This window comes from Mustela nigripes, chromosome 6 (assembly GCF_022355385.1).
Source record: "Mustela nigripes isolate SB6536 chromosome 6, MUSNIG.SB6536, whole genome shotgun sequence".
NCBI classification, from domain to species: Eukaryota; Metazoa; Chordata; class Mammalia; order Carnivora; family Mustelidae; genus Mustela; species Mustela nigripes.
Window position 1 is genome coordinate 138,450,857 of NC_081562.1, and position 20,538 is coordinate 138,471,394.

Sequence of the window (20,538 nt, forward strand, 5' to 3'; positions counted from 1 at the left end):
TCCTCGCCATCAGAGGCCGAGCTTCCCAAATCAGCCCCTACGGTTCCCCGAACCTGCCCTCCCTCTACGCTTGGGAACACTCCCGGGTAGCCCAGAGCACGACCCTCTCCCGCGCCCCAAGATGCGCTGAGAGAACACACGCTGCGTGGGAGCGGAGCCCAACCTTGACCAAGCCGGAGGACAGGTTGCTCCGGTCACTGCGAGGGGGCAGCTCTGAGAGCACCGGGTCCAGAGAGCGATCAGCCAGACCCGTCCGCGCCCCAGGCAGCCGCGGCGGGTGTGGCCAGTTCAAGAAGCACAACGCTGCTGAGCCTCCTACTTTACCTTTCTCACTCCAACTGCCTGCCGCCCTTCAGACCGCGTCTCCACAGTTTCCCAACACCCCCTCCCCCATCCCACGACACCTGAGGGAAACTTTTCCCTCTCCCCTCAATTCAAACTCAGCTGCTTCTACGGTTGCCGCAAACCGTCCTCTCCCTAGCAACGAGGTTCCGGCCGTAGAGCGAGCGGCTCTAGGTGTAAGGAAGGTGATGTCGTAAAGCCGCGAGTGTCGTAAACCAGGTGCGGTGGGGAGGGGGGAGGGGTGGAGGCGGAGGGGTGGGGGGGAAGGGGGAGGGAGGGGGAGGAGGTGACTCGAGCATTTAGACACAAGCGAGAGGATCATGGCGGATGGCCCCAGGTGTAAGCGCAGAAAGCAGGCGAACCCGCGGCGCAATAACGGTGAGTGGCGGAGGGGACCGGGGAGCGGCGGAGTCAGGGGGAGCCGGGCAGCCGGGGCGCCCCCGGGGGTGAGGGGGGCGAGCCGGGCTGGGGGCGGCCGGGGCAGAGACGGGCAAAGTGGAGTGGGAAAGTAGAAAGTAGTGCTCTCTGCCCCCCTCCGCTGCTGCCGCTGCCGGAGCCGCGCCGCGGCCGCTCGCTCTCCCTGAACCGTTATGTCTCTTACCTGGTCTCTCTCCGCCTAGCGGCTCCTGCCGCCCCTGCCGCCTCCTTGGACCGTTAGCCGCCGCATCCCCGGCGCAGGGCGGGCGGCCGGGACGCGGCCGGCCACTTTTCTGGTCCCGGGTGGAGCGGCTGTTGCTTCTTTTCGCACTTTTCCCCACTCTTTTGCCCCTCGGCGCCTCCCCTCGCCCCCTCCTCTCAGCCCCCTCCGCGTTATTCTCCCTCAGCGCGGAGGCCCCCGGGAGCCGAGGAACAAACTTGTGGCCGGCGCTGACCGTGCAAAGTGGCTTCCGCGCCCGCCGGCCGCCGCCGGCGCCGTCCCCCGCGCCCCGCGGCCCCAGCCGGGCCGGGCTGGGGGCGCGCGGCGGGCGGCGGCGGCGGCGGGACGCGGCGGCCGCGGGCTGCGTGTCGTCCGTGCGCGCGTGTGCGCGGGCGCCGGCGGTGCGCGCCGCTGGCGGACCGGGCTCGGCCGGCGGCGGTAAAGTTGTGACCGGCCGGCGAGGCGCGCTCGCGGAATGGGGATTAGCGGAGCGGAGGCGCGGGTCCCTAAGCGCCCCTCCTCCCCCGAGCCTCGGGCCACCGTACCGCGGGCCCCCGTCTGGGGACTCCGAGGCGAGCCCCGCGAGTGAGGTCCACGTTCGGTGGGGAGCTGGTGGGGCGGCAGAGGAGATGGGGCAGGAGCGGGCACCTACTTGCTGCTGTGGGAGATCTGTGGATGGCGGCGAGCTGGGCAGCGGGTGTGTTTGTGGAGTTGTTACCTGGTCTTAGAGACAGGGAAGCACCACAGACAGATCCCCCCTCCCCGGGGGACACTCCTTCTCCGCGCTGGGATGGGGTTCTGTGCGTACACCTCTCATTTTTCTCTTTCGGTTTTTGGGGAAGTTGTTACCTGGGCCGGACGCACGGAGCGCTGAAGCCGGATAATGGAGCTTGGATGGCGCTCTTGGTCTCGGGTGGAAGGAGGGTGGGGGAGGGGGCAGACGGACCGACGGACGCACGGGTCTGCTGCTGTCGCTGCAGCTGCAGTGTTTATTGATTTGTGCTGAAGTGCCGGGGCAATACACACCCCTCTGCCTGGCATGAGAGTTAAAAATAAATAAATAAATAAATAAATAAATAAATAAGAGAAAGAGAGAGACAGCAAGAGAGAGCGAGACCCGAACATGTGGTTGTTGTTGCACAGTCGCCTTTTCCAGTTTGGAGAGACGTTGTAAGTTGATTGTATTTCTGCTTATCTTGGGGGCGATTCTGTGCTTTCTCTCCCTCTTGTTCAGCAGCGAAATGTCTGCTGATTGTTATTGTCTGGACAGTTCCTGTGGCGAGAGGGGCGAGACTTCTCCGCCCGGGGGCGGCGGTAGCGCGGGGCGAGGTCCCCCGCCCGCGCCGGCCCGGTACCTGTTTGTATAATAATGGGCGGCAACGGCCCTGCCGCTGGCTGCAGCCGAGTCTATATAAGGAATTACACGTACATTTCGGACCGAGGGGCTCATTTTGGTTCCTACGTTATTTTTGAAACGAGTTTTTAACTGTAGGGAAATAAATGCACCTATAATGGGAACGCTGTTTCTTCCAGAAAATGAGGAAATGCGTGTTTAAGTAAAAACTCTCTCGCGCTGCCCCCGCCCCACCCCCAGCTCCTGGGCTCCCTTTCTCCCTCCCCTCTGGGATGCGAAACGCGAGGTTTTGTAACCTTTCCTGGCAATTTTAGATTTTGTGTGGGATTTCCTGTCTAGAAGCAGATACGAAGATTTTTAGCTGTTTCAAGATGTTTCCTTCTAATCGTAAAAATATTTTTAATATATTTGAGCCAACATTAAAATCACTGCCTTCATGATGATTTTAGCAATACAAATAAACATTTGCGTTTTAAAGACGTCTGTTAGTTATGATTGATAACTAATATTTGGTATCGTCATTGTGGAGAGATGACTTGTTACAGCAAGGAGCGGAGCATAGGCTATTGCAATTTTAATTTCCTGTTTTAGCGTCAAATAGTGTGCTATATTGAGCTGTTGCCACTGTTGCTGATGTGGCTTTATGAAAGGTAAGTGCCTTCGGAAAGGGCTGCTCGCTTTTTACCTTATTTAAAATGTTCATCGCCAGAGAAAGGGGCTTTTCTTGTTGCTGACGACATGTGTGTGACATGTGAGTCTGAACCACCCAGCGTCTGTGCAGCTGCTGTAAACATGTTTACCTGAACGGGAAAGAATGGATTTTTCTCCTAAAGATCCTGTGATATGATTATTACACTCATAAGGCATATCAACAGATGACTTAAGGGGGAAAAAGCTTTCCTGAAAGGTACTTGAAATCAACAGGAAAAAGAGGTTCTCGATCGCTGCAGCAAATGGCAACTTGTGCAGGTAGAAAAAAGATGGTGTTTAGTTTTCTCCTGCATGTATGTCAGCCCCCTCCTGTCTGCTGCTTTCATTCTCAAGGGAGGGATTTATTTACCATGCTTGCTGTCAGTGTTTTTCCTTTGTGTTTAATATTAGGAAAACAGATTTGGGCTGTTTAGCACAAAATGTCTTGTCTGCAGTATGCATTACTCTCAGAAAACAAAAGGTGTTTAAGATAGCACCGTACTACTACAGGTATCTTCCATTTTCATCACTTTTGGCTCTGTCCTTGTATTTCTTTTTGTTCTCAAATGCATTTCATGCATTGCCGATGATTACAGCCATGCTATTTGATTAAGCCTTATAATTTACAGATTAAAATGAAGTTATGTGCCATTGTGTTGGGAAACCTCAGAATAGGTGCTGGTTAATATTTCTTAGCAACGCAGTCATATTTAAGTTGCAGTTGTTTATTGGAGAGAATTGCATGAAAGATAACTCTTAAATCTTTTTAATGAGGAAATAAATGATGTGTACAGTGGATGATAGCATTAGAGATAGTTTATGTTGTTATTTATATGTAAATAATTTTTTGTTCATTTAAAAATAAGATATGCAGATTTTACTGCAAAGCCTCTAGTGAAACATTTTAATTTCCTTTCTGGAATATATCTGCAGAATAGGATATTAATGAGAGAATCAAGTAATGTAACTTGACAGGGGTAAACCAACTGAGCAAGGCTTGGCCAAAGCATCAAACATTAGGTAGTAACTTCACGGTGATGATGTTAGTTGTGTATAAAGGAGTGGCATTAGAATTACGTAGAATTGATTTTTACCATTTGTAATGTCATGCTTTATTTGTTGTATTTTAAAAATATGTCTTCTAATTTTCCACTTCTGTTCTGCGTGGTTTTCGTATGTAAGTATGTATGCATTTTGGAGGGGGAGAGAAATGTGCTCTAGTTACTAATGACCACATGCTGATTAATTCACTTTAGATGAAATAGCAGGTACATATTTTTCTGTCATTTGCACCATTTCCACTTGCTGTCTTTGGAAACCACCAGTAGAGGATGCTAACAAAAAATGATTATTGGTATAGTAGCACCGTAAGTCTCTCTATCTCCTGTTGATTGGGACCTCTACATTAATAGGGACCTTTGGTGTAATTCTGGGTCTTCGTGTTGCTTAAAACTAGCATTGGGTAAATCAGGCATAAACATTTTCTGGTTTGCTAAGATGGAAAGAAGTAGAAATGTTTTAACTTGAATGATTTATATATTTGAGCTTTTTGAATACTGAGATTGGTATTGCTATCAATTTAGTCTTGCTTTAGACCACTTATATTACTACTCTTTTTGTTTGTTTTTATGTTGTTAGATTTGGAAAAGAATATGTGATGATTGGCCTGTATTTATCTTGCATATTTACTGTATTTTTAACGTTTTTATTCATTAGAAGATTCCCTGAAAACATGTATTTTAGATGTTTAAAGATGTAAACTGTTAAATATGGTTAAGAAAAATTGCAATTAATTGTTAATACTTTCTAATTATCTTCCCATAACTTAAACTGTATACATGGATGGGCAAACAACAACTAAAGAAGGTGTTAACCAGCAGCCACTCAGATGTTAATGATTTTTAGATTTTATCCTTTCCTTTCCCTTTTAATTAAGAATCAGGTAGTGTAGACGTTTTACATTTGTCAATTGTAAATTAAGAAATATGTTAGCTTTGATGTTTTAAATGCAGCAAATAATTATCTGTGGTTTGATAATTATTGTATGTTTGTATTCATGAATTCTTTTCAAAGTGTGTAAATTGGTATTATAACTTTCATGTATAAAAAATTGCATGAGACTTGGTGTATTTAGTAATATTTTTGGTGTGTGTCTACAATTAATATAACTGTAAACTTTTGGAAGACGTTCCTTAGGTCAAATGTTAGAAATATTTCTTTGCCTAATTATTTTTAATGGTGTTTCTAAAAATGCATCAACAGTAGTATCATAATGCAATAGTAATACTGTTTATCTTGAATTAAGTAGGAATTACCTGAATTACCAGGTAAGCCTGTGTGATTTCTTATTTTAGAATGTCATGGTTTTTCAAGAGTTTGTGTGTGTGTGTGTGTGTGTGTGTGTGTGTTTGTGTATGTATGTATAAATATAGTTTTACATTTCCTGACAGATGTTTCTTGAATTTGGTGTTCACTTAATTCTTAGAGCTCAGTAGTAGTAGGTGTGATTCACTCACTACTTTTATGAAATGGGGAAGTTTACCACAAAGCCATAATGTATATGATGGTGGCATGGAGCAAACTTGAAGTATCTTATAAACTGAGAGCATCCATCATTTGTTAAGATGAGCCTGTTGTAAAAGCACATGGAATATTACATTATTTTTTCTTTCTTTAGTTTGTAGTATTTTTGAAAGTTTGTACCCTCTGTTTGCAATTTTAGTTGCTTTGAAGCATTTGGTGAGAAGTGAGAAAGTTCTACCAAATTGGAAATGATACTTTAAAAATAACATAATTATATCCCATAATTCTTTTTATTGTTTTTTTCCTCCTTTTTTTTTTTTTTTGCTTTCTCCTGTATAAATTACCTTTAAGCATGTGATTAGAGCCATATGTAAACACAGATGCAACATCATGTGGAATTCTATTAACTATTCTCAACTACCTGTATTGAATTGTAGTAGAGAAGAAGAAAAATCTTGTGGATGTTGGAAGAAGATATGCATTAATATGTAAAAGTGCAATTAAAGTTTAGAGGCCTTGATGAAATTGTGGAATAGTATTTGGGATTGGAAAAGGTTTATTAATGTTTGCAGCATGATCATTAATTTATGGGGAAATGTCTGTTCTTCTCTAATTGAGACAGGAGCTAGAATAAAAGTTCATTGTTAAAAGAAAATCTTAAAAATCTTAAACCAGAAAAGTGCCTGATTAGGAAATAAAAAGTTTTTGAAAACACTTTTTAGAAGCCTATATTTTGTGCATATTACTAGTAAAATATTTAACTGGATGTAAGTTGAAAGAAAATTAATGGATATATATATCTAAAAACCAAGTTTTTAGTAACCCAAGTTAAAATGTAATCTATTAGACATACATTACTTTAGGAAATAAACTTTCCTTTGGATGGGATAGGGTTTTCAGAATTGTATTCCTAGAGGAAGCCTTCTTAAGACATCATTTTTAACTAATAAAAATTTTCAGTGTGGTGTATAAGATCATGTCCGGACTTTTAACCTTGAGGGAGGTGGGTTATACTGCTTGTTAACATGGAACTGGGTTGCTTAAAAGATGGCACTATTCTATAACACTTAAGTATAACTGTGTTCTCTAATAAGTAGAATATCTATTATGATTGTTTTCAGAGAAAAAAAATTTAATATTTAGAACTCAATTCATTAATTTCATTAAAACATATTTTGAAGTATATCATTTAGGTATAGATAAATTGAAAGATTCACTTTTAAAAAGCAAAACAGCCAAATGTAAGTCTATGCTTGTATTATAGCTATAAAATGTTATTATTTTTTCATTCTCTTAAAATTTATCTTTATCTCATTTATTTCTTCAAACACCTTCCTGTTATTTAATCCATGCCTACTATATTTATAGGGATTGCACATATCTGTCCATGTAGACAATTTTATGTATTTATTGAGACTTAATACATCGAGTTTGAGTATAAACTATGGCTGTTGGTAGGAGACAATATAGTATGGCAGCCTGCGAACAACTTCATCATCTCTTTTGCAGGAACAGCTACATCTGTGCTGGAATTATTAGTAACAGATGTTTTGTGACCTCTTAATTCCCACCCCCGCTTCCCCATCCATATTTAAAATTAAATGTGAATGGGAGATAAATAAGGGAATGATGTCAATTTCTCATACTTATTGTTGTTTTCTAAGAATATTGCAAGTCTTTAAAATGTAATTTCAAATTTTTAGGTATCTAACTATCTTAATTTGGTTTTTAGATATCTTTAATATTCCCGTTTCAATTTTCTTTTTATACTATTATTTTTTAGATATCTCAGTTACCATTCATGGTTACCAACCTCTGATATATTCTAATTTTCCTTATTCTTAAGGAAAATTATCCCCATTTATCCCCATTTAATCCTCACTTCTAATTGAATGCTTGGCTTTTTGTTAAATGCTCAGAGTATGACTGGTCTGTTAATTTAAAAATTCATTTTTCTCCTGGAATGTTACATGTTTAGTATGGAAGGGATCTTTAGAGACCATATTTTTTTAACTGAAAACTGATACAGATCAGTTGAAGTTTAGGGCCTTCAAGTAGAAATTCTACTAGAGACTTTAACTTACATTTTAGAAGAGGTAATAGTGACTTGTGGTAAATCCTTCAGAAAGTAGATTGAACTTGGGCTGAAATACTCTGCCTTACATACTTGTAAAGGCTGTGAATGAAAATCACTGTATCTCTTTAGTGTTTTCTCCTTCCTACCTTGAGAAGCTAAGTTGCTATTCATACTTATTGCTATACCACTTTTCTAAATCTCTTTTGATCTTGTTTTGTTGTTGTTGTTTTTGTGGGGGCAGGGGTAAACAGTTGGGAGAGAGAGAGAATAATTCCAATAATCCCATAAGTAAGTATTAGGAAAATAATAATTTTAGAGCTGGAGAGATTTGAAGAATCATTCAAATTTGATTTTGCAGATAAGCAAACCTTCAAGGAGGTAGAATGACTTTGCCAAGCTCCTTCTACTAGTTAGCTTGGACTAGGTTATAGCTTTTCAGGTTCATAGCTCAGTATTCCTTTTATTAGGCCATTTGAACATGTTTATCTATGGTGGCAACAAGGAAGAACTAAATGCCATCAATTTTCAATATCATGGTTAAAACCAAGAGGTATTGTAAGGAATGCTCAATAATCCCAGGAAAGGGAATTTCTTAACCATTTGCATAAATTTACCAAATTTAATAGTTGACATTACTATATCACTTAAAACATTTCAGACAACAAAGTTAGGTTTATATTGTTTAAAGGCATTCTCTCATTATTTGGATTTATAGTTTTTCCTCTTCATTCTCAATCTCAACTCCTTCCCAACCCTTACTTGCACCCAATTTAGTATGTTTTATATATCTTCCTGGTTATGTCTCTGTCCTTGTAAAATAATGTGTGTTTTACATTTGTATAGCTGCTATTTTGCTATGTATTTTATTTTCTTCACTAAGCATTGTTTGATATTTGTTCATGTTGCTCTGTGCCCATCTACTTCTCTGATTCTAACTGTCTAATATTTCATGGTTTGCATGTAGCACAAATTATCAGTTCGCCTAATGATGGATGCTCAGGTTGGTTCCAACTCTTGAGTAAAATAATGTGATAAACATCTTCATACATGTTGCTAATGGCTGTGGAAGAGTTTTTCTGGATATACATATCCAGGTGTGGTATTGCTGTGTAATAGGTTAGTCACATATTTAATATCACCAAATTATGCCAGATTATTTCTGAAATGGCTACAATTTTTACCCTTACCAACATTGTATATGAATTTTTACTTTTTCCCAGTTTTGTCAGCATTTGGTATTGTAGAATGTCTTACATCTTGCTAATTTAACTGTTGTTAAGTGGAATCCTATGGTTTTGTGCTGTGATATGTTTCTCTGTTTACCAGGGTGGTTGATTATGTCTTCATATCCTTGCTAGCTGTTTGAGTTTGCCTTCTCATGTCTGGCCTATTCATACCCTTTGCCCTTCTTTTTGGTTGGGTTTCCATTTTTTCTTGGTTTCCCAGAATCCTCTATCTGAGGTCGTAATCCCTTGGTGGTTTTAGATATGGCAAATATTTTCCCAGTGTGTCAGCATGTGTTGAATTTGAAAGTGGTACACAAATCCTTAATTTTAATGTACTTAAAATTTTTTATTTGTGGGCGGTAGAAGTCCTTCCTGATCCACAAACTGCAAAGATATTTTCCTATGTTTTCTTCTAATAGTACTATAATTTTACCTTTCATATTTAAGACTTTAATGCATCTGGAGTTCATCTTTCTAATATAGAGTTTCTTTCTCTCTCTCTCTCGTTCATTCTTATTTCTTTCTTAAGAAAAACAGAGTGGTGAAGAGTGTAGGTTATCCTGTCATTTATTAGCTGAGTCACCTTGATCAAGTTGTTTAGTCTCCCTTTGAATTTCCCCATGTGTAAAGTGGGCAGGATAATCTCAGAGCTGGGAATGTTAAATGAGGAGTATAAAGCACTGTGCTTCATATCTGTTTGTTTAAATTTTTATTTACATTATTAGATTAAGTTTGTTTTAAATATATCTTCCATCAGTTGACAATTTCTTATTCTTTTTGTCCAATATTAACTCCGATGTAACTTCAGTCTAAAAGGATGTGGTTATAAAATTTATTCTTTGTTTCTATAGCTTTGACTAGATATTGCTTAGTTGTTCTGGCCTTAAGGACAAGGCTCTTTGTTAAGTCAGTAGTAGAACAATATCCTAATGCTATTTGTGATACGGCTTCTTTCAGCCTGAGGAAGGCTGCCTTGGTGTCTTTAAGGGGCATTATATTGAAGGAGACCTTACCGTATTACTTTTATATGTAGTAAGGAAAATTTCCCCCATGCTGTTCTTTCAGATAACATAAAGAACCCAACCCCAAGGAAGCTAAACTTTATATTCTATATTTGAATACCATAAGCAATGTGCAGTCCACAGATTTTCATACAGATTCATTCATTTAGTTGGGAATATTTTTAAGAAGATGGTGTATGTATTCTTAATACATAATATGTTCTTGTGGCATAGATTGGGGCAATCCTAAGACAAAAGTTGAAATTATACCATTTTGTGTGTGTGTGAATGAACTTTATTGAGGTATAATTTACGTTCATCATTATGCTTATACATTTTAATGAGTTTTCACATACTTACATGCATGTGTAACCACCACCACAGTTAAGCTATAGAACATTTCCAACATCCCAGAAAGTTCTCTTGCTCCTCATCTCAGTCAGTCCTCCTCTAGTCTAACCCAAGCAACTAATGATCTGTCTTTGATAACTAGAGATTAGATTTACTCTTTCTAGAGTTTCTTATAAATGGAATAATACAGTATTTACTCTTTTGCCTGCCTTCTTTTACCAGTGATGTTTTAAAGATTAATCCCTGTTATTGCTTGTATCAGTAGCTCATTCCTTTTATATTGTTAAGTGGTATTCCGTTGCTTGAATATATCACAATTAGTTTTTCCATTCACCTATAATGGGCAAAATATTTGGGTTGTTTCTGGGTTTGGGTATAGAGTGGAGCTACTGTGAATATTAACATATAAACTTTTATGTGGATATATGCTTACATTTCTTTTGGGTAAATACCCAAGATTCAAATTGCCAGGTCATATAATAAGTTCAGGCTTGACTTTGTAAGAAACTGCTGAACTAGTTTCTAAAGTGCTTGTAACATTTTACATTTTACAAGGTATGAAAGTTCTAGTTGTTCCAATCCTTATAAACATTTGTCCATGTTTTTAATTTTAGCTATTCTAATAGTTACATCATGGTATTTTGGTTTTAGTCTGGACTTCACTGTAATGTTGTTTGAGTATATTTTTTATGTACTTACTAGCTATTTGTGTATTTTCTTTTATGAAATGACTGTTCTAATCATTTTCTCATTTTTAATTAGGTTGCTTATCTTTTTATTATCAAGATATAAGACTCTTTATTCTGGGTCCAGATTCTTTTTTGGATATAGGTATTTTAAGTATTTTCTTCCTTTCTGTGGCTTATCTTCTGATTTTCTTAATGGTGTCTTCGAAGCGCAAATGTTTTAAATTTTGGAGAAGTCCAATTTATAATTTTATTCTCTTAGACTTTGTGCTTTTTGTGTTTTAAGAAATCTTTGCCCATCCCAAGATTTTCTTCCCTTGTATTTTTAGAAGTGTATAGCTTTAACATTTAGGCCTGTGATCCATTTCAGGTTAATTTTTTGTCTGTTACCCTGTTTTGATACTTCATCTAGAGGCATGCCTGAGGTAGCCCTGAGTAGTTTGCAAGAGGCTAAAACTTGGTCTTAACTAATCAAAATTCTCTGTGAGAATTTCTGTTGAGTATTTTAAAAAAATATTTTTCAGGACCCAACTAAGAACCAGAGCTCAAGATTGCAGAGAAACACAAATCCTACTTTCCTGGTTTTATACATTTTTTTTAAACTGAGAGCAGTGGTGTTGTGCTTAGTGTTTTCGGAATTTTTCATGTTTTTGACACATTTTTAATTCACAGAGCCAGATTTGAGTGAAGCTAGAGTTTAAGAAAAAGATGCCCAAAGAGTGTCCAAAGTAAAAGTTATCTTCATGATCTCTTATTTCCTACACAGTTTTAAAGGGTTTAGCATCATACCAGTTCTTTTTTTATATTCCATAGCTTTTATCTTTATATGGGAATTTGTTCAAACCTGCCATTTATCTTGAATTCATTAAGGGACATAATTTTATCCCTTTGAAATGAACATTTCTTTAGCCATCTCTGAGTTTCTTGTATAAGGATTCCATCTTACTGTTCCGCTGAAGCTGCAGTATGAGTAAAGGTCTCCAGGTCTCCAGTGACCTCCAATCCTGCCAACCTTTCTCAACCTTTATCTTACTTGACTTTTCTACATTTGTTGTTGTTAAATCTCCTGAAAGATTTTGCTTCCGTAGCTTCTGTATTTTTACTCTTTTCTTAAATTTTCATTTTTCCATTCTTGTTTCTTAGAGCCTCTTTCTCTTTGACATTGCCCATGGCTGTGTCATTGCCATGGCTCTTCTCACTCAATATACCCTACCTAGAAATCTGACCCAATTCTTATAGTTTTAGCTCCCACCTATATGCTGATGTTTTCAAAGTTTTTATCTCTTGCCCAGAACTAGATTGAGTTCCAGATATGTATACAGTTGTCTGTGCAACTTTTCCACATATATATCCCTCAGGACTGTCAAATTCCACAAGCCCAAAGTTGAACTAATTTATTTCCTAGGTCTCACTTTCCTTCTCATTCATGATCTTGTTAGCGCCACTGCCAATGTATTACATTTAAGTTAAAACCTAGGATTAACCTTCCCTCTCATAACCTGACATCATCAAATCTGCCAGTCCTATATTCTGAATGTCTTTCAAGTCAGTCTTTTCCTTTCCATTTCTATTTCTGTTGCTTTAGGACCTTCATTTCTCATGCAAACTCTTATTCTGGCCTATTGTTTGTCCCTACTCTTTGCCATGCAGGCTGCTGCCAAAATTATCTTTGTGCAAAACAGCTGATTTAATACTTCTTCCAATCAGATGCCTTCCCTGGGTCTTTATTAACTTAATGGATGAAACCAGGATTCTTTCCATGACATACAAGATCCAGATTTATTATCATTTCCCTGCTATTTCTTCTGTCTGCTGACCACTTCCCTCCTCCTCCTTTTAACTATAGATACTTAAATCCACAGGCTGTTTTTCCCTCCATGCATTTGAATATTACTTTTGGTCCTTCTACCAGAAATGTATTTCCCCTTTTCCCTACTTCATATTTTCTGCTGTATTTTGAAAGGTGGACAGGAATTTATCTCAGATATTTCTTCTTCAGAAATGCTTTCTCTGATCCCATTCATTCTTCTTAAGTTGGTGATTTTTCATTTAAGTTAAAATATTATCTCCCTCTACCTTTTTTATTCAATAAAAGGTAACTTATGTAACCAAATAAAGCCACTCACCTTAGCCCCCTTTTTACCTTAGCATAAATTATTACTATGCCAATTACCTTGGCATAAATGCTTGATCTTACAGGTTTTTAGCTAAATACTTTACCCCTCATTTTGTTATGGTTAAAGAAAAAAATGTTTATTTCCTTTAAATGATGAGTTGATTACAGATACATTCATTTACTTACTCATATTTATGAGTAAAATGTATATGTCACTGAAATGCTCCCTCATAATTCTTACTTTTAAGATAATATTTTTTCTGATGATTCTATTTCTTTTTATCACCTATTCCTATTCCTTGAAACTCCATCATAACTATCTTGTGTTTTATTTTTGTTTTTAAAGCACTTACTTTTTTATACTCCATTTAGCTCTGTATCTGCCTTGAACATTCTAGATGTTAGTGACATAATTCCTTCTGATCTGGTATCTGTAGGTGTATTTATGGAAAGAGAATTGAACTAGGAGAAAGAAGTCTTACATAAAAGTCTTAGTCTAATATTAAATCTGCCATTAATTGGCCTATGAAATTGGGAAAATAATTTATTTGGCCTAGGTCTGTTCATCTGTAGAATGAATATGATGGATTAATGTGTGCTAGGCAGTGAGTCTCTGAAGATAAGAAATGTAGCTTCTTTCTTTAAAGAGCTTACAGTATACTAAAGGGGGAAGAAAGGAAAACAAAACTTTAGAATATAGTTTGGTAACTGATTCTATCCCAAATGTAGAGGGGATGGCCAAATCTTAAAGGATGTGTATAGGTTATCTTAGTAAAAATGTGGAATGTATTACTCCAGGTAGGGAAACAGAATGTACAGAAGCATATGAGAGACACATGAACACACACATACATGTGCACATATACATATATTATGGGATCCACAAGTCATAGGTTTGGTTGAACTCTAGGGTGAGTAGAGGAATGGCTAAACATGAGGCTAGAGAATTCGATAGGAAGCAAATGAAAACAACAACAACAAAACAGCTTTATACTGCCATGATTGGATTCTGTCTTGAAAGTGTTGAGGAACTGCCAAAGATCTTAAAGCAGGGAATGACTTAAATATAACTGTATAGTTCATTATCTTATTTTCTTTATGTATTCTAAATGATTAAAAATTCAAGAATATACATGTTTTACTAAAAGTAAAAAAAATAAAAGTAAAAGCTGATTTGTCTTGTTTTCCTGAGTTTTTGCTTATATATACTATAATGCGAATAGGTTCACATAATAATTGCCCTAAAATGGTGCTGCCACCATACTACCATCATCATCAATATAAATAAAAAGCATCCTTTACTAGAAACAAAAGTGGCCTTGGTTAGAGTTGGTTGCTAAAATTTTTGACTTTGGGGAGTATATGTGTTGTAATGAGCACTGGGTATTAGATAAAACTGATGAATCATAGTCCTGTACTCCTGAAACAAACAATATATAGTATGTTAATTAATTGAACTTAAATTTCTTAAAAATTAACAAAACAAAAAACAAATTCATACATCAAGTTGGCTATGCATTTCTGAACTCTGCACTATTGTGAGGGAATTATGTTTTCATTTTGTTTTCTCTTTCCAAATCGTTAAATCACCACTTATGTGGATGTGTTGTGTACTTATAGTCCCTATGGAATAAGATGGTTCTCCAAATGTGTAAAATTCTTTGAGTTTATTATTTCTTCATAAAATTTTGGATTATTTCTGATATTTGTTAGTGGTTCTGTGTAGAACTCCATCTTATGAACCTGTTATATATACTTTGATATCCATTCTCTATAATGGATATTTAATAAAATACAGTTAGACAATCCTTGCCATTCTTTTGACTAGCATGATCCCAGTACCTGATTATGATAAACGAGGCTAATGAGTAAGCTGGCTATTTTGTTGTTTGCATTGAAATAACTGGACATCTGTGAAACTTCAGATTCCAAATAAAATAGAACTTTATTTTCCTGAGTGTTTCTTGGTGAGTGAGGGAAAATAGCCATAGGCCTGATATATGTTTTTATTATTGAACAAAAAAATTTGAGATTTTGAAGGGAGTTACACTATATGCAACAAGACGTACAGATTGAAGGCAGGGCCGTTTTTTAGTCCAAGTGCTGAGGAAATACACTATCATGTTTCAACCTGTAAGTTAATAATTTTATGTAAAAAATAGTGTCTTATTTATACACCATTTCTCTCAGTATTTTACATATGACCTCGTTTGTATGTTAAGGGGCTTTTGTGCTGATGTTTTATACGAAATGTTTTTAACCTAAACTGTAAAACTTATCCTAATTCTTCTAGTATCCTTTATACTTGTTATACATTATTTATATGCTTAACTTGTCTTATGTATTATGTGTTATAATAGTCAAACTTAATGGTCATAAAGTTCTATGTAATTTCAATTCTATCACATCAAGCTGATTTTTTTTTTTTTTTTTTTTGGTGGGAGGCATCATCCTTTTTTGTTGTTGTTCTCATTAGAGATAGATTTATAGTTTTACTGTACCAATGCAAGAATAGTTCAGGACAGTAAGACAGATTTTGAGTGTTTATTATATTGAGAGTCTTAATATATTAAACATATGGGGAGGGAAGCAAGGTGCTCGCTATTTTAAGGTCTCATGGCCACACTAACATCCATCTTGTTCATGTTCACCTGGGTTATACAGAGCTTGGGGATTTCCATCTACCCTTACTGTATTTGGTTGAGTCAGCAGTCAGGTAACAGTAATGGTCATACTTCTGCCGTTATTTTATCTGAGTTTCTGATCACCATAGTCTCACAGATGAGGAAAGTGGTTTCGTACTTAGTATTGATAATTACTGACAGGAATGATATTTAATGATAATAATTAATTGAAAATAGTAACTAGAAAAAGAAAAGTGAATCATTTTAGGGAGATGCTGTGTATTTCCGATGTATCTACATTTAGTCTGTGAATTCTCATATATAGTCAATTTTTTGGCTTTTTTTTTTAAAGTAAATTTAGTACTATTTTTGTATTTTATAGAGCATAATAGTTTCTGTCCCTTGTTGTGAGACACTGCAAATGTATTCATTTATCTCAATTTTAGTTCTTTTACATTTTTCTAAGCACTAAAGACATGACGTGTTATAATCTAACATGTTTTCTGCCTCATGTATTTCCTGAGTTTTTAAAGAAGATTTTATTTATTTATTTATTTGGGTGTGTGTGTGTGTGTTCATGAATGGGGATTGGGGAGGACAGTGGGTAAAAGTGGGGGACAGAGGGACAAGCAGAAGCTGGGCTGGATCCCAGGAGGCTTAGATTCTGACCTGAACTGAAATCAGATGCTTATTAACTGGCTGAGCCACCCAGGTGCCCCTCCTACATTTCTTGTTTATTGCCCACATTTTAAGACAGTTGAGAAATACATTGCCTTACCTTATATTTTTCTTTTTCTTTTTCTTTTCTTTTCTTTTCTTTTCTTTTCTTTTCTTTTCTTTTCTTTCTTTCTTTTTTTCTTTTTTTGTAGAGAGAGAGTGAGCATGTGAATGGGGCTGGCAGGGATGGGGGCAGAGGGAGAGGAGAAAGAGAATGTTAAGTAGACTCCACTCTCAGTGAGGAGCTCTATGGGAGCTCGATCTCAAGATCGTGGGCTCAATCTCAAGACTGCGAGCTCATGACCTGAGATGAAACCAAGAGTCCCAAGAGTTGGATGCTTAACCTATAGACTGAGTCAGCCAGGTGCCCCTTAAAGTATTTTTAAATTTTTTTTGTTTTTTAAAGTAAGCTCTATACCTAACATGGGACTTGAACTCATAGCCTTGAGATCAAGAGTTGCATGCTTTACCAACTGAACCAGACAAGTACCCCTTATATTTGTCTAACTTCTATGTCTTTTTTTCTTCTACATTTGTAGGTATAACATTTTGTTTCAGAATATTACCCTTTTGTTTATTTATGAGACTTTATCATGTTTATATGTCAGACACTGTTCTAAGCAGTTTAAAAATACTAACTCATTTCATCTGCAATAAAATCCTATGAGGAAGGTACTGTTATCCTTACTGTAATGGTAAGGAAATGGAGGCACAGAGAGATTGTTGTCTTGGGTCACGTAGCTAGTAGGTGGAGCCTATATTCAGATGTAGGCATCCTGGCTCCATATCGTGCATTTAACCTCTAAGCTGTAAAAAACCATAGGAAGTATATTGCTAAGAAGAATATGCCATATTTTTCAATATTCTTTAATAAATAAGGTACTATTTTTAAAGCTTGTTAGCATATATTGCATACAATGATGAAAAGATTATGTAATTCCCTTTCTTTTATCCAAGAATATATATCAACAATTGGTATTTTCAGATACTGCTTTAAAATGAAATTTATATCCATAGATCCATGGGATGAGAAAAGTATATAGGTAAAAGGAGCTGTTAGTCTAATTGCAGATATGACCATATGCATAAATGGTGATAACAGCCTCTCTTTTTTATTCTGAAGGTAAGTTCATAGAGTCATAATTTAAAATCAGAAAATTTAATATATATATATATGTACATATATATATATATATTTAACAAAGCAATATTCAGGGATGTTGACATGGTATTTTTGGAAAATTCTTATGGTAAATTAGAGTTAAACTGTGAACAGAGAAAGTTAGGCAGTTGTGATTTGTAAAGCTAGTAGTAGTATTCGAAAGTGACACACCAAGGGTAAAGAGAAAAGAATCAGACAAATTCTTGCAACCGTTCTTTACCACTGAGAATATGATGTTAGCTTACAGAAATTTCTTTGTTAAGTTCAAGGGTTTTATAACTACATGAAAGTCTTTTCATGGGTCAACCCCTAACCCTATTCCGAATTGGAGCCTTTACTTCAGAGGCTTTTGAGAGAACTCATCCTATAGCTATATGCTTGTGATACTATGTTGTCTCTAAAAAGTTCACCTTTTTTGTGTATGGCTTTTTGTCAGCCACTTCAGATAACTTAACTTTCAGCAACACGTGGTTTTACCAGTCAATACACATGACTGTTACTGATTTTTCCTTTAGAGTTGAAACTGTCTATGTGGCCTAAATATACTTTCAGAGATTCTTCAAAGAGACAGTATTTCCTACTTAATTTACTTTAGTGGCCTGTTTTTATTTTGTAAGATCAAGCACATATGTAGCATACTTTAAGCATTAATTTACATTTAAATAAAGAAACCTCTTGCAGTTGAATAAAGGCATTTATTTATTTATTTATTTATTTATATTAACATATAGTGTATTGTTTGTTTCATGGATACAGGTCTGTGATTCATCAGTCTTACATAATTCACAGCACTCACCATAGCACATACTTCCCCAATGCCCATCACCCACTGCCCCATCCCTCCCTTCTCCCTCCCCTCTAGCAACCCTCAGTTTGTTTCCTGAGATTAAGTCATTTGTTTTTTAAGAACACATATGAATGTACAGCAATTTATAGCTCCAACCATTAGGTAATTTGAGATGCTCACATAGGATTCTGAGTGATTATGACAATGTCCCAACTGCATCTGTATTTGTTTTGTCCGCTTCTCTACTAGGAAGACAAATATCATATAATATGCGGTATTTTCAGTTATTTTAGATTAATCCATCTTAACATAGTGAGGGAAAGTATATTATATATGATACTACATGAAATAGCCTTTAAGAATTTGGATGATAACTGCCACAAAATGTTTCTCAGAAAGTGAGAAGTATCTTTTGGTTATAACTTTTATAATTCAAACTTGCTGTGTTACTCCATAATTTAATGTAAGAACTATAGGAATTTGTATTCATTTTTTACCTTTAAAAATGGAGTCAGTTGAGTTCTCTAGGATGGGTACATTGTTTAATCTGTGGCTTCAAGTCTCCATGTTGTTACTCCCTTCTCCTACCAAGTATATCCTGCTTTTGGCACAAGAGATCTTCCTTTCAGATGTCAAAACACTTAGGAATACATTTTTTAAAAGTTACTTTTTATTTATTTGACAGAGAGAGAGAGGTCACAAGTAGGCAGAGAGGCAGGCAGAGAGAGAGGGGGGAAGCAGGCTCCCCGCTGAGCAGAGAGCCAGATGCGGGGCTCAAACCCAGGACCCTGGGATCATGACCTGAGCCAAAGGCAGAGGCTTTCACCCACTGAGCCACCCAGGTGCCCCAGGAATACACTCTACAAATTATTAACTTATTCTTTTAGTACAGACTTGAAACCATTTGGAGGATAAACTATAGCAATTGAAAAGTCTAGTTTCTGTTGAATGGAGCTGCAGCTAATCTTGAAAACCCACTGATAACATAGCACTTAACATTCAGAAAAGATAAATAAGTCACCTAACTTTTCATTTTCAGTTTTATGTAACTTTACAGTGTGGTACTTGATACTTATTGTTGGTAAGAGGTAAGGTTATATGATGTAACAAACATTTAATAATTGCCTACTGTGTTTCACTATGCTAATTGCTAGGGATACAGTGTGGGTAAAACTAGGGTTCTGCACTTACAGACTTGGAAATGATGGATAGAATCACAAAAACAGATATTTGTAGTACAGTGCAGCCACTGTAATATAGAGAAATGGAAAGAATGGCCAATGAAAAGCAGTACTGGAGGGGTACCTGGGTGGCTCAGTGGGTTAAAGCCTCTGCCTTCAGCTCAGGTCATGATCTCAGGGTCCTGGGATCGAGCCCTGCATCGGGCTCTGCTCGGCAGGGAGCCTGCCCCCCCACCCCCGCCTGCCTCTCTGCCTACTTGTGATTTCTGCCTGTCAAATAAATAAATAAATAAAAAGAAAAAGAAAAAAAAAAGAAAAGCAGTACTGGAAAAGTTAATGTCTGATCTGAATATTAAAGGATCAGAGAGAGAGAAAATAGAAGTGAAGGAAATGCGGGAATGGGACTAGAGGACCAACTGGTGGAGAACAGAAGCAAAGTCACGTTGGTAAGAAATAGCATGATTTGTTCTGGAAGTACAAGCATATATGTGTGGGAAGAGTATAAAGGACAGAGAATGATGAAGGGTATGGAACCAAATTCTGAAGGGTTTTTAATGCTGTATTTATGACTTTGAACTTACCTTTCTTTCTAGGCTTGAGGAAGTCATTGAAGACTTTGAAGCAGGGACCTGGTTTGCTCTTATTTAGGTTTAAATAGAACACTCTGGTAGCTGTTTTGAATGACAAATTTTAAAGGGAAATGATTGGAGACAGGGAAGGCATTTGTGAAGCAGTTGGCTTGACAAGATCTGATGGGGGCTTAAACTAGGGCTGTGATAATAGAAATGGAGAAAAGGGAACAGATTTCAGACTTTACTTTTGTTGTTAGTAAATCATACATTCATTTGGACTTGATACTTGGAAATGGCCAATGAGGGAGAAGCAGACAAATTTAAATCCAGAGTTTCTAGCTGGGGCGACTGCTTGGATGGGGATGATGCCAAACAGAGAACAAATACATGAGTAAGGGTCAATTTAGAAGCTAAGAAAATCAGGTTTATATATTTTGAGTTTGAGATGGTAATGAGATAACCTGTGTGGGTGGTCTAACAAGGCAACTGATC

The 20,538-nt window shown here is 37.6% G+C and overlaps 1 protein-coding gene across 5 annotated transcripts in view; it reads left to right on the forward strand.

The window, feature by feature from the left end:
- Window positions 1-634: 634 nt before the first annotated feature.
- ZEB1 (zinc finger E-box binding homeobox 1) overlaps window positions 635-20,538 on the forward strand; it is a 186,708-nt gene continuing 166,804 nt past the window's right edge. For 4 of the 5 annotated variants that reach the window (XM_059404355.1, XM_059404357.1, XM_059404356.1 and 1 more), the window contains exon 1: window positions 635-720. In XM_059404355.1, the coding sequence (XP_059260338.1) occupies window positions 663-720 (58 nt within the window). In that variant the 5' untranslated portion in view covers window positions 635-662. Of the gene's footprint in view, window positions 721-3,133; window positions 3,303-20,538 lie in introns of those variants that run through there. The other variant, XM_059404359.1, reaches the window with a different exon arrangement.